Source organism: Lethenteron reissneri, chromosome 68 (genome assembly GCF_015708825.2).
Source record: "Lethenteron reissneri isolate LAM-NWPU_2019-01 chromosome 68, ASM1570882v1, whole genome shotgun sequence".
Lineage (NCBI taxonomy): Eukaryota > Metazoa > Chordata > Hyperoartia > Petromyzontiformes > Petromyzontidae > Lethenteron > Lethenteron reissneri.
This window is the reverse complement of record NC_083846.1, coordinates 4,087,155-4,107,493: the sequence shown is the minus strand read 5'-3', so window position 1 is coordinate 4,107,493 and position 20,339 is coordinate 4,087,155. Positions and strand designations below refer to the sequence as shown.

The 20,339-nt window shown below is 52.1% G+C and overlaps 1 protein-coding gene across 2 annotated transcripts in view; it reads right to left on the bottom strand.

Annotated features, from left to right (window-relative positions):
* Nucleotides 1–20,339, bottom strand: part of LOC133360379 (protein arginine N-methyltransferase 3-like) — a 61,019-nt gene that overhangs the window by 12,590 nt on the left and 28,090 nt on the right. For both annotated transcript variants that reach the window (XM_061579079.1, XM_061579078.1), the window contains exons 11-14: nt 19,358–19,436; nt 18,090–18,277; nt 16,098–16,184; nt 491–541 (exon numbers count right to left, since the gene is read on the bottom strand). In XM_061579079.1, the coding sequence (XP_061435063.1) occupies nt 491–541; nt 16,098–16,184; nt 18,090–18,277; nt 19,358–19,436 (405 nt within the window). The remainder of the gene's footprint in view (nt 1–490; nt 542–16,097; nt 16,185–18,089; nt 18,278–19,357; nt 19,437–20,339) is intronic.

The following is a 20,339-nucleotide window of genomic DNA, read 5'->3' as shown; positions in this document are numbered from 1 at the left end:
TACTCGCCGCTAACAGCACTTGCCTCTCCGGCCCGGCCGAGGCTATCCGGGGGCGATCCTTTGTCCGCGTGTCAGAGGTCGCAACCGGGTACCCGATACCCGTACCCTACCCGATACCCGGCTACCCGGCCGGGTACGGGTAGCCGTTTGCGACCCTGGTGCGGCCGGGTACGGGTAGGCCGTGAGTCACTGGTGAGTCACCGTTTGTCACTCATTTCCCAACGTCTTGTCTCTTCTCACAATTCAAATTCCTAGAATCAACCCACCCGCGCCTGCAACATGGCTTCATCCCAGAGGTCGCAATCGGTACCCGATACCCGATACCCGGCTACCCGTACCCGGCTGGGTACGGGTAGCCGGGTACCGGGTATCGGGTACGGGTACCCGTTTGCGACCCTGGTGCGGCCGGGTACGGGTAAGGAATCAAAACCCGTTTGCGACCTCTGCCGCGTGTGTGATGTGTGCCGTGTGACGATGTCACTGGGCTCACTTTTTCGGTGCAGTCCTTGCTGAAGTAAACGTCGAAGTAGCCCACGAGGCCCTGCAACAAACACAACAACTCGAGGTCAGGGGATTTCAAGTCGTTGGGAGTGCGTATGTAACGTGTGTATGTTGAACACATCCCCACACCCCCACACCCTTCACACACCCCACCCCCCCCCCACACACACACGGAGGTCACCCAGGGGTCAGATTCAGGTAGGAGCCGAGTCGCTCCGCATCCCGCACGCATTTCTCGGAATCGATTTTTACGCCAACACCCACCCAGGTCCCCCCCCCCCCCCCCCCCCCCATAGCACAACTTATTTATTTATTTACACGCTGGGGGGGGGGGGGCACGAGATGGATTAACGGTGAAGCCCGGTCGTTCGGCCATCTCTCAAAACGAACCCAGCGGGAAATCGTTCACCCACCCGCGCGCCCATCATCGTCGCCCATCATCATCGTCGCCCATCATCGTCGCCCACGCGCCTCTCGCCATCCTAGCAGGCAAGGCCCCACTGACCTCTTTCCCAGAAGCCAGCCGAAATGGCCTTATCATCGTCGTCGTCGTCGTCGTAGTCGCGTGGAAGTTTATAGCAGCAGGCAAATACTCTAAAACGCGTGACGTGGTGGAGGGAAAAAAAACGGAGGAACTGGAGATAAAATCCACGCGACCACGGGGAGAGAGAGACACGCAAACTCCAAATACACAGCAGCAGGCGTCAGGGTCGGGATCGAACCCACGACCTCCTGCGTACCAGGCGAGGTGGTTAACATCTCCTAGCTACCGTGATGATGATGATAGAGAGACGCAAACTCCAAATATACAGCAGCAGGCGTCAGGGTCGGGAACGAACCCACGACCTCCTGTGCACCAGGCGAGGTGGTTAACATCTCCTAGCCACCGTGGTGATGATGAGAGACGCAAACTCCAAATATACAGCCGCAGGCGTCAGGGTCGGGATCGAACCCACGACCTCCTGCACACCAGGCGAGGTAGTTAACATCTCCTAGCCACCGTGGCGCCCTTATTGATGGGAACCCAACCCGAACAGTCCACCCACATCGAGAGGGGAAAACGCGAGAACCAACTGCGCAACGAGTCAAAGTATCGCACGTTCTCCAGGCATGAGGCCTACTGCTGGGGAAGGTTGAAAACCGGCACCCCGACACTACGGTAGGTGGCGATCGGGGGGAGTGGGGGGGGGGGGGAGATAATTTAAATTAAACAAAATCGAAAAATCAAGTAAAATATAAAACGCAATTCCCGGGAGCGACGGACAAAATTGTGCGTCCGTGTGAATGTCGTCGCGTCCCGAGTGGAGGGAAACAAAAGTACAAAACAGGACACCGCCGGAGACTCGCACGTGGGGTGGCGGACACAAGCGAGGAGGCGCTCCCCGCTGACGATTTGATTCTGGACCACCCACCGGGAGTTGGCAAAGGAAGGCCGCGAAATTGACGTGAGAGCGAGCGCGAGCGCTCGTAGAGACACGAGCGGGAGAGTCGGCACGGAAGCGAGCGAGGCGGCGGGTCACCGCTAGTGAGCGAGCGAGTTGGCGAGCCACCGCTACTGAGCGAGTAAGCGAGCGAGTCGGTGAGCCACTGCTGGTGAGTAAGTACGAGAGCAAGGTGGTGAGCCACTGCTCGTAAGTACGAGAGCAAGGCGGTGAGCCACCGCTACTGAGCGAGTAAGCGAGCGAGTCGGTGAGCCACTGCTGGTGAGTAAGTACGAGAGCAAGGCGGTGAGCCACTGCTAGTGAGCGAGTAAGCGAGTGAGGCAGTGAGCCACCGCTAGTGAGTAAGTATGCGAGCGAATCGGTGAGCCACTGCTCATAAGCGAGCGAGCCAGCGAGTCGGCGAGCGACCTCTCATGAGCCAGCGCGTGAGTGAGTACGAGAGCAAGGCGGCGAGCCACCACTAGTGAGTAAGTATGAGAGCAAGGCGGCGAGCCACTGCTCGTGAGCGAACGAGCCAGCGAGTCGGCGAGCCACCGCTCATGAGCGTGCGAGTTGGCGTGCGAGTACGCGAGTGAGGCAGCGGACCACCTCTCGTGAGCGAGCGAGTTGGCGAGCCACCGCTCATGAGCGAGCGAGTTGGCGAGCCACCGCTCATGAGCGAGCGAGCGAGCCAGCACGCGAGCGGAGGTAGCGACACGAAGCGTAATCACGGACCCCCGGGGGGGGGAGGGGGGGGGGTAAGTGACCCGGAACGGCGCTCGCCGGGACCCCATCGTGACAGGACTGGACGCTCCCCTGACAGGACGTTACTTAAAGCGAAATTGAACCCTAATTGACCGACAGGGAGACGGAGGAGGGAGGTGGGGGGGGAGGGGATCAATCGCTAAGACTCGAGGAATCAATCAAGAAACGGCTGTGAAGTCCCGTCCCTTGTTGAGCCGCTACGTCGCTGAAATGTTGTAAATATTAAAAAATAAAAAAAATCCGCGTCCCTGTATTTCAACCGCCATCGTGTGCCGACTTCGTATTTGTAAGCGACATGTTTTTTTGGGGTTTTAGTTTAGAGACGAGTGAAGCTGAACAATGTTAGACAGACAGATTGAGTCTCTAGAACAATGGGAGACAGAGCAGCCTCTGATGATGTCTCTAGAACAATGGGAGACAGAGCAGTGTCTGATGAAGTCTCTAGAACAATGGGAGACAGAGCAGTGTCTGATGATGTCTCTAGAACAATGGGAGACAGAGCAGCATCTGATGATGTCTCTAGAACAATGGGAGACAAAACAGTGTCTGATGATGTCTCTAGAACAATGGGAGACAGAGCAGTGTCTGATGATGTCTCTAGAACAATGGGAGACAGAGCAGTGTCTGATGATGTCTCTAGAACAATGGGAGACAGAGCAGTGTCTGATGATGTCTCTAGAACAATGGGAGACAGAGCAGTGTCTGAATGATGTCTCTAGAACAATGGAGACAGAGCAGTGTCTGATGTGTCTCTAGAACAAGGGGAGACAGAGCAGTGTCTGATGAAGTCTCTAGAACAATGGGAGACAAGAGCAGGCTCTGATGATGTCTCTAGAACAATGGAGACAAAACAGTGTCGGATGATGCCTCTAGACCAATGGGGGGGGACAGAGCAGTGTCTGATGATGTCTCTAGAACAATGGGAGACAGAGCAGGTGTCTGATGATGTCCTCTAGACCCAATGGGAGACAGAGCAGTGTCTTGATGATGTCTCTAGAACAATGGGAGACAGAGCAGTGTCTGATGATGTCTCTAGAACAATGGGAGACAGAGCAGTGTATGATGATGTCTCTAGAACAATGGGAGACAGAGCGGTGTCTGATGGTGTCTCTAGAAACAATGGGAGACAGAGCAGTGTCTGATGATGTCTCTAGAACAATGGGAGACAGAGCAGCGCTTCTGATGGTGTCTCTAGAACAATGGGAGACAGAGCAGTGTCTGATGCTGTCTCTAATGGCAGACAGAGCAGTGTCTGATGATGTCTCTAGAAAATGGGAGACAGAGCAGGTCTGATGATGTCTCTAGAACAATGGGAGACAGAGCAGTGTCTGATGATGTCTCTAGAACAATGGGAGACAAAACAGTGCCTGATGATGTCTCTAGAACAATGGGAGACAAAACAGTGCCTGATGTCTCTAGAACAATGGGAGACAAAACAGTGTCTGATGATGTCTCTAGAACAATGGGAGACAGTGCAGTGTCTGATGATGTCTCTAGAACAATGGGAGACAAAACAGTGTCTGATGATGTCTCTAGAACAATGGGAGACAAAACAGTGCCTGATGATGTCTCTAGCACAAAGGGAGACAAAACAGCGACTGATGATGTCTCTAGAACAATGGGAGACAGAGCAGTGTCTGATGATGTCTCTAGAACAATGGGAGACAAAACAGTGTCTGACGATGTCTCTAGAACAATGGGATACAGAGCAGCGTCTGATGATGTCTCTAGAACAATGGGAGACAGAGCAGTGTCTGATGAAGTCTCTAGGACAATGGGAGACAGAGCAGTGTCTGATGATGTCTCTAGGACAATGGGAGACAGAGCAGCGTCTGATGATGTCTCTAGAACAATGGGAGACAGAGCAGTGTCTGATGATGTCTCTAGAACAATGGGAGACAGAGCAGTGTCTGATGGAGTCTCTAGAACAATGGGAGACAGAGCAGTGTCTGATGATGTCTCTAGAACAATGGGAGACAGAGCAGTGTCTGATGTCTCTAGAACAATGGGAGACAGAGCAGTGTCTTATGGTGTCTCTAGAACAATGGGAGACAGAGCAGTGTCTGTTGATGTCTCTAGAACAATGGGAGACAGAGCAGTGTCTGATGATGTCTCTAGAACAATGAGAGACAGAGCAGTGTCTGATGATGTCTCTAGAACAATGGGAGACAGAGCAGTGTCTGATGATGTCTCTAGAACAATGGGAGACAGAGCAGTGTCTGTTGATGTCTCTAGAACAATGGGAGACAGAGCAGTGTCTGATGGTGTCTCTAGAACAATGGGAGACAGAGCAGTGTCTGATGGGAGTCTCTAGAACAATGGGAGACAGAGCAGTGTCTGATGATGTCTCTAGAACAATGGGAGACAGAGCAGTGTCTGATGATGTCTCTAGAACAATGGGAGACAGAGCAGCGTCTGATGATGTCTCTAGAACAATGGGAGACAGAGCAGTGTCTGATGATGTCTCTAGAACAATGGGAGACAGAGCAGCGTCTGATGATGTCTCTAGAACAATGGGAGACAGAGCAGCGTCTGATGATGTCTCTAGAACAATGGGAGACAGATCAGTGTCTGATGGAGTCTCTAGAACAATGGGAGACAGAGCAGTGTCTGATGATGTCCCTAGAACAATGGGAGACAGAGCAGCGTCTGATGGAGTCTCTAGAACAATGGGAGACAGAGCAGTGTCTGATGATGTCTCTAGAACAATGGGAGACAGAGCAGTGTCTGATGGAGTCTCTAGAACAATGGGAGACAGAGCAGCGTCTGATGGAGTCTCTAGAACAATGGCAGACAGAGCAGTGTCTGATGATGTCTCTAGAACAATGGGAGACAGAGCAGTGTCTGATGATGTCTCTAGAACAATGGGAGACAAAGCAGTGTCTGATGATGTCTCTAGAACAATGACAGACGGAGCAGTGTCTGATGGAGTCTCTAGAACAATGGGAGACAGAGCAGTGTCTGATGATGTCTCTAGAACAATGGGAGACAGAGCAGTGTCTGATGATGTCTCTAGAACAATGGGAGACAGAGCAGTGTCTGATGGTGTCTCTAGAACAATGGGAGACAGAGCAGTGTCTGATGGTGTCTCTAGAACAATGGGAGACAAAACAGTGTCTGATGATGTCTCTAGAACAATGGGAGACAAAACAGTGCCTGATGATGTCTCTAGAACAATGGGAGACAAAACAGTGTCTGATGATGTCTCTAGAACAATGGGAGACAAAACAGTGTCTGATGATGTCTCTAGAACAATGGGAGACAAACGTGATCTGTGATCTAATGGAAAGTGATGGTCTCTAGAACAATGGGAGACAAAACAGTGTCTGATGATGTCTCTAGAACAATGGGAGACAAAACAGCCTCTGATGGAGGTCTCCGGATAGTAAGAGTATTGAAGTATAATTTATTCACGCGACAGGTAACGATTTGTGAAACCAGCAGATGCCGTGAGCTGCTCGCGCGTGAGCGTGACACACACGCGCACATATGCAAAGACAAAGATCCCCCGTGTAGCCTCAACATGCTGTTGGGGCAAGTGCTGTTTGCAAGTTGCAGCGCCCTATGAAGGCCGGCACGGCACACGAGGTGGTGGGTGGCCAGCACCACGCCCGGCCGCCTTTGTCTCCCCAGTGACGATGTTTTTACACGCCGCACCAGGTACTCATTTGAGGCTGAGTCGACCTAGGGGAGGCCCAGGACCGGTTCAGATTATAATTGATCGTCGGCGTCGGTGGTTGGGAGCGGGAATCGAACTGCGTGGGTCTGCGTGTGTAGTAGCGCAGCGTAGCGCTAACCGCGGCGCCACCGCTCCCCCCCCCGGCCGGACACGCGTGTGCGCACACGCGTGTGCTCGCGCGCGCACGAACGCACCTGCCGACTCAGCACATTTATAATTCCCTGCGGGTAAATTAGAAACGAGAATGAGTGGTGGTGGTAACAATAATATTAATAATCCGTCTCTTTTTAAATACATTTTTTCTCTCCCCCCCCCCCCTCTCATCATCATCATCACTATCCCATTACCACTCGATATATTTATTTATTATTTTCTTCTCCCCCTCCCTTCCCCCCCCCTCTCCTCCCCTCTACCCCCCTCCCCTCTCTCCCCCTACCTCTCCCCCTCCCCTCTCTCCCCCTCCCCTCTCCCTCCCTCCCCTCTCCCCCTCCCCTCTCTCCCCCTCCCCTCTCTCCCCCTCTCTCCCCCTCCCCTCTCCCTCCCTCCCCTCTCCCCCTCCCCTCTCTCCCTCCCCCTCTCCCCCCTCCCCCTCTTCCCCCTCCCCCCTCCCCTCTCTCCCTCCCCTCTCCCCCTCACCTCCCCCCCCTACCCCCCCCTCCCCCTCCCCTCCTCGAAATTCATCTCAACGGCAGCGGTGGAGAGGGAGTGGGGGGAGGGGCGATAGGGGGGAGGGGAGGGGGTAGTGAAGAAATCTCTGGGGGCCAGGGGGAGGGAAAAGTTGTGGAGGGAGGGGGTAGTTAGTTGGGGGAGGGAATTGGGGGGGGGGTGGGAAGGAGTTCTGGGGGGAGGGGGGGGAGGGAGGGTGGGCATTTTGGGGGGGGGTAAGTTGGGGGGAGGGAGGAGGTGGGAGGGGTGGGGGGCAAGGTGTTTGGAGGAGGGGAGGAAGAGAGGAGTGGGGGGGGGAGAGTTGGAGGGAGTTGGAGGGGAGGGGGGAGGTGGAGGGTGGGGGGAGTTGGAGGGGAGGGGGGAGGTGGAGGGTGGGGGGAGTTGGAGGGAGTTGGAGGGGAGGGGGGAGGGGGTGAGGTGAGGGTGGGGGGAGTTGGAGGGAGTTGGAGGGGAGGGGGGAGGGGGGAGGTGGAGGGTGGGGGGAGGTGGGGGAGTTGGAGGGAGGGGGGAGCTGGAGGGGAGGGGGGAGTTGGAGGAGTTGGAGGGTGGGGGGAGTTGGAGGGAGTTGGAGGGGAGGGGGGAGGTGGGGGGAGTTGGAGGGAGTTGGAGGGAAGGGGGGAGGTGGAGGGGAGGGGGGAGTTGGAGGGAGTTGGAGGGTGGGGGGAGTTGGAGGGAGTTGGAGGGGAGGGGGGAGGTGGGGGGAGTTGGAGGGAGTTGGAGGGAGGGGGGAACTGGAGGGGAGGGGGGAGTTGGAGGGAGTTGGAGGGGAGGGGGGAGGTGGAGGGGAGGGGGGAGTTGGAGGGAGTTGGAGGGGAGGGGGGAGGTGGGGGGAGTTGGAGGGAGTTGGAGGGGAGGGGGGAGGTGGGGGGAGTTGGAGGGAGTTGGAGGGGAGGGGGGAGGTGGAGGAGGAGGGGGGAGTTGGAGGGGGTTGGAGGGAGGGGGGAGGTGGTAGGAGGGGGAGGGGTGGGGGGGTGCAAGGTGAGCGTCTCCACCGGCTGACGGGTGAGGAAGGACGTGTCGCCCTTCGTGCCGAGTAATTAATAACCCGCCGCTCGTGGGCGCGGGAGGGGGGGGGAGAGGGGGGGGGGGAGAGGGGGGGGGGGAGAGAAAAAATCAAATATAAATTATCGCTTCGTCTCTCGTGCTGCTAATTTATTGTCCGGGAGCTAAAGCCAAGAACCGGCACCGGGAATGGGTGGGGGGGGGGAGGTAATGGACAAAAACCAGGCACGGATCGGGGGGTGGGTGGTGAATTTACATCGCCACTCGTGAAAAAGTTTTTAAAAGTGAATGTCGCACAAACTTAATTGGTTGCTTTCGTGACTGCAGGAGACGCTGTCTCCGCGACAGACCTGGTCTTCACCTGAGGACGGCTGCTTGCGTTGTGGCCGAAACGTCGTGAGAATTATTTATTACTTCCCTTCTACGTGACTTTACCGAAAGAACCAAGAAGATGCAGGAATGACTCTTTGGTTCTTTCGGTAAAGTGACGTGGAAAGAGAAAATAATACATTTCGATTTAAAGCTTTCGTGACTGCAGGGATTCATCTTCTTGGTTCTTTCGGTAAAGTCACGTAGAAGGGAAGTAATAAATAATAAAAATAAAACATAATAAAATAATTCTCACGACGTTTCGGCCACAACGCAAGCAGCCGTCCTCAGGTGAAGAAACAGGTCTGTCGAGAAGACATTCAGACTCTGTCTTCTCGACAGACCTGTTTCTTCGTGAGAATTATTTTATGTTTTATTTTTATTATTTTATTACTTCCCTTCTACGTGACTTTATCGAAAGAACCAAGAAGAAAATAATAAATTAAATAATAGCATACGACGTTTCGATTGCAACACAAGCAATCATCATCAGGTATAAATGAAATAGAAACACAAATCTAGTAAACTTAGAAATGTGATGTAATACAACAGAGAGTCGGATAACATAACAGTCAACACCCTACCTGGTTGATTACGTTCTTAATGAGAATGCTAAATTTGAGAGAGAGAGATAAAACACAGAACCAGAGACATTTAGACAGACATATAAGCAGAGACAGATATCACAGAGATGCATAGAGAGAGAGACACGTACATAGGCACACAGAGAAACCACGTCTCTGTGTCGAGGCCTTAAATAGAGAAATTAGCATATCAACGAGTGGCACGCTGCAAAATCTTGGAAAAAAATTAACCCGTAAAAACAAAGTTTTTCACTATAAATCCTTTATATGCGTGGCGGCTAGAGTCCTCTCGTCCTCTGGCTTGAGATGGCTGCCACCTATGGGTCAGATGATTGTCTGCCAGCATTAAGCAATTGGTAATTAAATATTTTTTAAAAATTCCCTAAACAGTGTAAAATTTTGGAGAAAACATTTTCACGAACATTAATTGTCTCGCACAACGAGTCTGTGTGCAAAATGTCAGCTCGATTGGATCACGGGAAGTGGGTTAAAAAACGACCGAAAGATTAGCACGGTCGCAAGCAAGCAAGCACGCAAGCACGCAAGCAAGCGAGCGAACTTAATATAAAGGATTTAAAAATGATGAGACAGGGAGAGAGACACACTGAATTAAATAATGTTGCACGCTTGCGCGTTGAACTTCAACGAAACGCAAGAAGCGTTTCTAAAGAATTCTAGATTTGAAGCTTCAAATTGATTATTTTCGTCGTTCTGAAGGCATGAGTGTTCAGCTGTTGCGCATTCCAGATGTTTATATCGAGATTTTGCATTTCTTAGATGACTTTTTATTTTAGCAGGCAAGGCTCCATTGAGCTACGTAGCTCTTTGCCAGATGCGACTCTGGTCATGACAGACGAGAGCTCAACGAAGTGGGCTCATCATCATCATCATCACGTGGAGATTGATGGCAGCCAGACACTCCTCAGTGCACGTTTCTAAACGTGGAGGGGAAGAAACTGGAGGACGTGGAAAAAATCCACACGGGGAGAGTGACACACACATCCCAAACATACAGCAGGCGTCAGGGTCGGGATGAAACCCACGATCTCCTGTGTACCAGGCGAGGTAGTTAACATCTCCTCGCCACTGTGGTGATGAAAGACGCAAACTTTAAATATACACAGCAGGCGTCAGGGTCGGGATGGAACCCACGATCTCCTGTATACCAGGCGAGGTAGTTAACATCTCCTAGCGACCGTGATGATGATGATGAGAAACGCAAACTTCAAATATACAGCAGCAGGCGTCAGGGTCAGGATTCAACCCACGACCTCCTGTGTACCAGGCGAGGTAGTTAACATCTCCTAGCCACCGTGATGATGATGAGAGACGCAAACTCCAAATATACAGCAGCAGGCGTCAGGGTCGGGATCGAACCCACGACCTCCTGTACACCAGGCGAGGTAGTTAACATCTCCTAGCCACCGTGATGATGATGAGAAACGGAAACTTCAAATATACACAGCAGGCGTCAGGGTCAGGATCGAACCCACGACCTCCTGCGTACCAGACGAGGTAGTTAACATCTCCTAGCTACCGTGATGATGATGATGAGACGCAAATTCCAAATATGCAGCAGCGTCAGATTCAGGATCGAACCCACGACCTCCTGTGTACCAGGCGAGGTAGTTAACATCTCATAACCATCACGGCGCCCAATTCAAGGTGACTGGGCCATCAGCGCGCCATGTTCACGGGATGGCAAATCCACGATTAGAAAATCAGACGTGCGCTCGCACACGCGCACACCACGCTCCAACGACCATAACAAAAATTCTATATATTAGATTTTAATTGTAAAATAAAAAACAAAAGATTTTGGGCCATTTTCATCACAGCTCTCTGCTACCCCACACTTTATTCAGGCCTGATGGTCATGTCTTTATCTGCCGTTGCTTGATGAAAATAATAGCACTAATTACCACGAAAATAAAAAATATTGTACTAATTAACACAATAAAAACATAGCACTAATTACCACAATATAAACATAGTACTAATTACCACAATAAAATATAGCACTAATTACCACAATAAAAAATATAGCACTAATTACCACGACAATACAAATATGGTACTAATTACCACAATAAAAATATAGTACTAATTACCAGAATAAAAATATAGTACTAATTACCACAATAAAAATATAGTACTAATTACCACAATCAAAATATAGTACTAATTACCGTAATAAAAATATAATACTAATTACCACAATAAAAATATAGTACTAATTACCACAATCAAAATATAGTACTAATTACCGTAATAAAAATATAATACTAATTACCACAATAAAAATACGGTACGAACTACTACGACAATTTAAAAAAAATTGGACAGAAGGCCCAAATGCGGCAAGCCGTGGGCTCATGGTGAAATCCTCACGGTGAGATCCCCACGGTGAGATCCCCACGGTGAGTTTCTCACGGTGAAATCCTGAGTCTATGGTGCAGTGTTGATTCTATGGTGCAGTGTTGAGTCTATGGGCAGTGTTGAGTCTATGGGCAGTGTTGATTCTATGGGCAGTGTTGAGTCTATGGGTAGTGTTGAGTCTTTGGGCAGTGTTGAGTCTATGGTACAGTATTGAGTCTATGGTGCAGTGTTGAGTCTATGGGCAGTGTTGATTCTATGGGCAGTGTTGAGTCTATGGGCAGTGTTGAGTCTATGGTGCAGTATTGAGTCTATGGTGCAGTGTTGAGTCTATGGGCAGTGTTGATTCTATGGGCAGTGTTGAGTCTATGGTGCAGTGTTGAGTCTATGGGCAGTGTTGAGTCTATGGGCAGTGTTGAGTCTATGGGCAGTGTTGATTCTATGGGCAGTGTTGAGTCTATGGGTAGTGTTGAGTCTATGGGCAGTGTTGAGTCTATGGTGCAGTGTTGAGTCTATGGGCAGTGTTGAGTCTATGGTGCAGTGTTGAGTCTATGGGCAGTGCTGAGTCTATGGGCAGTGTTGAGTCTATGGGCAGTGTTGAGTCTATGGTGCAGTGTTGAGTCTATGGTGCAGTGTTGAGTCTATGGGCCAGTGTTGAGTCTATGGTGCAGTGTTGAGTCTATGGTGCAGTGTTGAGTCTATGGGCAGTGTTGAGTCTATGGTGCTGTGTTGAGTCTATGGGCAGTGTTGAGTCTATGGTGCAGTGTTGAGTCTATGGTGCAGTGTTGAGTCTATGGTGCAGTGTTGAGTCTATGGTGCAGTGCTGAGTCTATGGTGCAGTGTTGAGTCTATGGTGCAGTGTTGAGTCTATGGGCAGTGTTGATTCTATGGGCAGTGTTGAGTCTATGGGCAGTGTTGAGTCTATGGGCAGTGTTGAGTCTATGGGCAGTGTTGAGTCTATGGGCAGTGTTGATTCTATGGGCAGTGTTGAGTCTATGGGTAGTGTTGAGTCTATGGGCAGTGTTGAGTCTATGGTGCAGTGTTGAGTCTATGGGCAGTGTTGAGTCTATGGTGCAGTGTTGAGTCTATGGGCAGTGCTGAGTCTATGGGCAGTGTTGAGTCTATGGGCAGTGTTGAGTCTATGGTGCAGTGTTGAGTCTATGGTGCAGTGTTGAGTCTATGGGCCAGTGTTGAGTCTATGGTGCAGTGTTGAGTCTATGGTGCAGTGTTGAGTCTATGGGCAGTGTTGAGTCTATGGTGCAGTGTTGAGTCTATGGGCAGTGTTGAGTCTATGGTGCAGTGTTGAGTCTATGGTGCAGTGTTGAGTCTATGGTGCAGTGTTGAGTCTATGGTGCAGTGCTGAGTCTATGGTGCAGTGTTGAGTCTATGGTGCAGTGCTGAGTCTATGGGCAGTGCTGAGTCTATGGTGCAGTGTTGAGTCTATGGTGCAGTGCTGAGTCTATGGGCAGTGCTGGGTCTATGGTGCAGTGCTGAGTCTATGGTGCAGTGCTGAGTCTATGGTGCAGTGTCGAGTCTATGGTGCAGTGTCGAGTCTATGGTGCAGTGTCGAGTCTATGGGCAGTGTTGAGTCTATGGTGCAGTGTTGAGTCTATGGCCGGTGTTGAGTCTTTAGACAGTGTCGAGTCTATGGGTAGTGCTGAGTCTATGGCGCGGTGTTGAGTCGTTTTATCCACCCTTGCCGGATGATTGGTCACAATGAGCGGCGTCGCCACGCGCCCTAGAGCTCACGGGCGGATCGGGAATCCTGATGGAGCAACTTCCACGCGTACGTCACTCAACGCAGACATGTGTACAACTAAAATCGTAATTATTTATACTCTCTCTCGCCGAAGGTCGTTAGGAATTAACGATCTATTTTGAAAGAGCAAGTGAGTGTGAGAGAGCGAGCGTGCGTGCGTGCGTGTGCGTGCGTGCGTGTGTGCGAGATGGAATGAGTTAAAACATTATGATCATTGATTTTTTTTCTTGGGGTGATCCAGGCCAGTTTATAGAGGCTGCCTCCGTTCCAGGTTTTGTTGTTGTTGTTACTGGGAAGTAATTTTTCTTGTCGTCGTCGTCGTTTGCGTTCGAAAGTGCGCCGAGCGGATGTTGACGATTAAGGTTTGTTGGGTTCGATCGCGTGAGTGTAAATGTTGTGTCGAAACCCTCCACCACCCGACACGGCCAATCGGTAAGAGATTTGTTACGTAGACAAAACACACCAATTAGTTACTAGTGTAGTGTATAGTGTAGTGTATAGTGTAGTGTGTAGTGTAGTGTAAAGTGTAGTGTATAGTGTAGTGTATAGTGTAATGTATAGTGTAGTATATAGTGTAGTGTGTAGTGTATATTAGTGTATAGTGTAGTGTATAGTGTAGTGTATAATGTAGTGTATAGTGTAGTGTATAGTGTAGTGTATAGTGTAGTATGTAGTGTAGTGTGTAGTGTAGTGTGTAGTGTAGTGTATAGTGTAGTGTATAGTGTAGTGTATAGCATGTAGTGTATAGTGTAGTGTATAGTGTAGTGTATAGCGTGTAGTGTAGTGTATAGTGTCGTGTATAGTGTAGTGTATAGTGTAGTGTATAGCGTGTAGTGTATAGTGTAGTGTATAGTGTAGTATACTACTTCAGCCCACCAGAGTGTTGGAGAGTAAATCCACAACATTTACAATTCGAATACCATAACATTTCGCTGCTAATAACATCAACCAGCATCAACGGGCAAATCGGCTGCGTCGCGTGGTATAGAGTTACGACTTAACATTTATACTAACGCGATCTAACCCAAAAATAAACTTTACTATGAATAATATTGGTCGCGAAAGCCTTGGGGCCTCTCTCCTTCACTCACGATCCGTCCCGGGGGAAAGTCGAGTTCAATCCCCCATGCGTGTGGTGACCTGGCCCCACCGTCATCGTCATCATCGTCGTCATCATCGTCATCATCGTCGTCGTCATCGTCGTCGTCATCGTCGTCGTCACGATCGTCGTCATCGAAGCCATCGTCGGCCACGTCGCAGTCATCGTCATCGTCACGATGATCCATCAGCCACGTCCTCAACGTTGGCCCAACGTTGACCCAACGTTGACCCAACGTTGACCCAACGTTGACCCAACGTTGGCCGTGCCCCCTCCCTCGTGCATCGTGCCAACGTTGACCCAACGTTGACCCAACGTTGACCCAACGTTGACCCAACGTTGACCCAACGTTGACCCAACGTTGGCCGTGCCCCCTCCCTCGTGCACGGTGCCAACGTTGACCCAACATTGACCCAACGTTGACCCAACGTTGACCCAACGTTGGCCGTGCCCCCTCCCTCGTGCACCGTGCCAACGTTGACCCAACGTTGACCCAACGTTGACCCAACGTTGACCCAACGTTGGCCGTGCTCCCTCCCTCGTGCACCGTGCCGTCCTTCGTAGCTGCGACTCGCTAACAGCACTTGCCCCAAATAGCCTGTCAGAGGCTACGTACGTACGCATGAATGTTGAACGTCTTTGTCACCGTACGTAGCCAACCACACAATTGTAAAGAAATTAGTTTTCAAATCTGGATCTTTTAAAAGTGCATAGCTCCAGCGGCTTCCTAATCAACGGAAGGAAGAGAGCGTTCCAGACGGCCGCAGAAGCACATCCGAAAGCGCCGCGCGGCGATGCGAGAATGACGACCCTAGTGCGGGTGATGATGGTTTTTACCGCTCCTTGCTAAATTCAGCGAGGTATTGGTGGTTCATTTGCGGCGAGCACAAATGAAGTTGAACGTACACACGCACGTGCGCGCGCGTGTGTGTGTGCGCGTACATCGTTTGCACAAAAAAAAGCTCAAAAACGTCGGCGTTGTCAATTATTTTTTCATTTGGCTGCGCGACAGAATTTTCAAATCACACAAAGTCTGGGGCGTCTCTCGCCGCGGCATCGGAAATTACAGGAAACGTCTGCCACGTAATCTGCTCTCTTGTTAAATAGGAATTGATTTATTTTTTCTCTCTCTCTCTCTCTCTCTAACTTTTTTTTGTCTTTTTTAAACCGTTTTCAGGGGTTATTTTACTAGAAAGTTTTGGGTGTTTCTTTCCATATAACGAGTTTTTTTTTTTGTCTAAGCAAGGTTATCGGGGTAGCTTCTAATTAAACGCGCCTCCGTCACGCACGCGATTCACAGCGTGGTTTCAATTGCATGCTGGGAAAAATTAATGTTCGCCCCCCCCTACCCCCCCTATCCCTCCACCCCCCCCCCACCCCGTAATGAGTTTGAACGCTGCAGGCTCGCAAGATCTCGAAGTCGCCCGGGTTTAGTTCGATCATAGACTCAACACTGCCCATAGAATGCCTCCAACTGCCCAGTAGCATCCTTCACGAGCCTCCTCCACTGAGGCCGATCTTGACACTGCTGGTACCAGTCATCGGCAAGTCCACTCAGCTCCGCACACACAGACACACAGACATACAGATACAGACACACAGACACACACACAGACACACACACACAGACACACACACACAGACACACAGACACACAGACACACAGACACACACACACAGACACACACACACACAAAGACACACAGACACACAGACACACACACAGACACACACACAGACACACACACAGACGCACACACAGACACACAGACACACACACAGACACACACACACACAGACACACAGATACACACACACAGATACACACACACAGACACACAGACACACACACACAGACACATAGACGCGTGGGTACCGTGCAGGAGCCCGTCTGAGTGATTTTCAGCGAGAAGTTCGACGTGAATTCCAAGCTCTCAACTTTGTCTCGACAGCAGTCGATCGTCTAGAGACACGGGGGACACGGAGACACAGAGGACACGGGGACACGGAGACACGGGACACGGGGACACAGAGACACGGGGACACGGAGACACGGGGACACAGAGACACGGGGACACGGAGACACGGGGACACAGAGACACGGGGACACGGAGACACGGGGACACGGAGACACGGGGACACAGAGACACGGGGACACGGAGACACGGGGACACGGGGACACGGAGACACGGGGACACGGAGACACGGGACACGGGGACACAGAGACACGGGGACACGGAGACACGGGGACACGGGGACACGGAGACACAGAGACACGGGGACACGGAGACACGGGGACACGGAGACACGGGGACACGGAGACACGGGGACACGGAGACACGGGGACACGGAAACACGGGGACACGGAGACACGGGGACACGGAGACACGGGGACACGGAGACACGGGGACACGGAGACACGGGGACACGGAGACACGGGGACACGGAGACACAGGGACACGGGGACACGAAGACACGGAGACACGGGGACACGGAGACACGGGGACACGGGGACACGGGGACACGGGGACACGGAGACACGGGGACACGGAGACACGGGGACACGGAGACACGGGGACACGGGGACACGGAGACACGGGGACACGGAGACACGGGGACACGGGGACACGGGGACACGGAGACACGGGGACACGGAGACACGGAGACACGGGGACACGGAGACACGGAGACACGGAGACACGGGGACACGGGGACACGGAGACACGGGGACACGGAGACACGGGGACACGGAGACACGGAGACACGGGGACACGGGGACACGGAGACACGGAGACACGGGGACACGGAGACACGGAGACACGGGGACACGGGGACACGGGAGACACGGGGACACGGAGACACGGGGACACGGAGACACGGGGACACGGGGACACGGGGACACGGGGACACGGGGACACGGGGACACGGGGACACGGGGACACGGAGACACGGGGACACGGGGACACGGAGACACGGGGACACGGAGACACGGGGACACGGGGACACGGGGACACGGAGACACGGGGACACGGAGACACGGGGACACGGAGACACGGGGACACGGAGACACGGGGACACGGGGACACGGGGAAACGGAGACACGGAGACACGGGGACATGGAGACACAGAGTGAAAGTTACTTTCAGGGTCTGGTGATTGGTGGTGTGCAAAGGAAGGCACACACACATGCGCAAGCACACACGCACACACACACACGCAAGCACACACGCACGCACACACACACACGCGTACATACATGCAGGCACACGTGAACACACACGTACACGTACACACGTACACACGTGTACGTACATGCAGGCACACGTGAACACACACACCCACACACACCCACACACACGTACACACGCACACACATGTACGTACATGCAGGCACACGTGAACACACACACACGCACACACGTGTACGTACATGCAGGCACACGTGAACACACAACAACAACAACCGCCATTCGCTACTAAGTGGCGGTGACGTCACCACGACGCTTGTGCCAGGCCAAGTGCACCTTGAGGCCACGTGAAGTGTCGAACGCCCGCTGGCAGGAGGTCACGGGGCAGACCCAGCAGGTGCCACGGGTCGACTGACCGAGATGACCGAGATGACTGGCTGATGCACCACCTGTGCCCCCTACTGTACCAACTAGCTGTGCTTTAGCCACCCGGCGCTCCGCTCGTTGTTGTGAGCGTCGCTCCTCCGCCCTCCGTTGTTGTTGTAGGGCGACTGCCTCCAACTGCCCAGTAGCGTCCTTCACGAGCCTCCTCCACAGAGGCCGATCTTGACACCGCTGGTACCAGTCATCGGCAAGTCTCACACGTACACACGCACGTACACACACATGTGCGAGCGTACCTTGACCTCGTGCGGCTGGGAGGCGAGTCTCTCCGGCGCGACGCGCTCCACCGAGGGCTCAGCGAGCAGCGGGGCGAGCATGGAGGCCATGCGGAAGCCGTAGACGTCGCCCCAGTAGGCGACACGCGACGCGTGGGACGCCTCGTCGCACAGAGCCGCCACGCGCAGCGTGCACACGTCCGGGTACACTGAGATAGAGAGAGATACACGCAGAGATATACACACGGAGATACACACACACAGATATACACTGAGATACACACAGAGACACACAGATACACACACACACAGAGATACACACACACAGATATACACTGAGATACACACAGAGACACACAGATACACACACACACAGAGATACACACACACAGATATACACTGAGATACACACAGAGACACACAGATACACACACACACTGAGATACACACACACAGATATACACTGAGATACACACAGAGACACACAGAGACACACACACTGAGATACAGAGAGAGATACACGCAGATACACACACACACAGAGATACACACACACAGATACACACACACTGAGATACAGAGAGAGATACACGCAGAGATATACACACTGAGATACACACACACACGGAGATTCACACACAGAGAGATACACACACACAGAGATACACACAGAGATACACACACACACTGAGATTCACACACAGAGAGATACACACACACACAGAGATACACACACACACACACACTGAGATACACATACACACACACACTGAGATACACACAGAGATATACACACGCTGAGATACACACACTGAGATACACACACACTAAGATACACACAGAGACACACACACACTGAAATACACACGCAGAGATACACACAGAGAGATACACACAGAGAGATACACACACACTGAGATACACACAGAGAGAGATACACACACACAGAGAAACACACAGAGATACACACACTAAGATACACACAGAGATACACACACACACTGAGATACACACAGAGATACACACACACACAGGTGCACACACACACACACAGGTGCACACACACACAGGTGCACACACACTGAAATACACACACACTGAGATACACACACACACAGTACACACACACAGGTGCACACACACGAGTACACACACAGGTACACACACGAGTACACACACTGAGATACACACATACATACACTGAGATAAACACACACATTGACACACACACAAAGTACACACACACAGGTGCACACACACACACACACAGGTCCCCCCCGGGGTCTCACCTGCTCCTCGAGGCGACAGCCAGCGGTCTCGTGCCACCAACACCGAGTCCAGCATCGACTCGAAGAGCAGGAAGTAGCCCTGACACACACAAGAGACAAAGATCCCCCGTATAGCATCAACACACTGTAGGGGCAAGTGCTGTTAGCCAGCACCTATGAAGGCCGGCACGGCACACGAGGGGGTGGGTGGGTGGGTGGGTGGCCAGCATCACAGTGGCGATATTTACTACCCACCGCACCGGGTACTCATTTGAGGCTGAGTCGACCTAGGGGAGGCCCAGGACTGGTTCAGATAATCGTCACAGAGACCCACACTCACGCAGAGATCCACAGACTCACACAGAGACCCACAGACTCACACAGAAACCCACAGACTCACGCAGAGACCCACAGACTCACACAGAGACCCACAGACTCACGCAGAGACCCACAGACTCACACAGAGACCCATTGACTCACACAGAGACTCACAGACTCACACAGAGACCTACAGACTCACACAGAAACCCACAGACCCACACAGAGACCCACAGACTCACACAGAGACCCATAGACTCACACAGAAACCCAGACTCACACAGAAACCCAGACTCACACAGAGACCCACAGACTCACACAGAGACCCACAGACTCACACAGAGACCCACAGACTCACACAGAGACCCACAGACTCACACAGAGACCCACAGACTCACACAGAGACCCACCGACTCGCACAGACACCCACATACTCACACAGACACCCACAGACACAGAGACCCACAGACTCACACAGAGAGCCACAGACTCACACAGAGACCCACAGACTCACACAGAGACCCACAGACTCACACAGACACCCACAGACTCACACAGAGACCCACAGACTCACAAAGAAACCCACAGACTCACACAGAGACCCACAGACTCACACAGAAACCCACAGACTCACACAGAGACCCATAGACTCACACAGAGACTCACAGACTCACACAGAGACCCA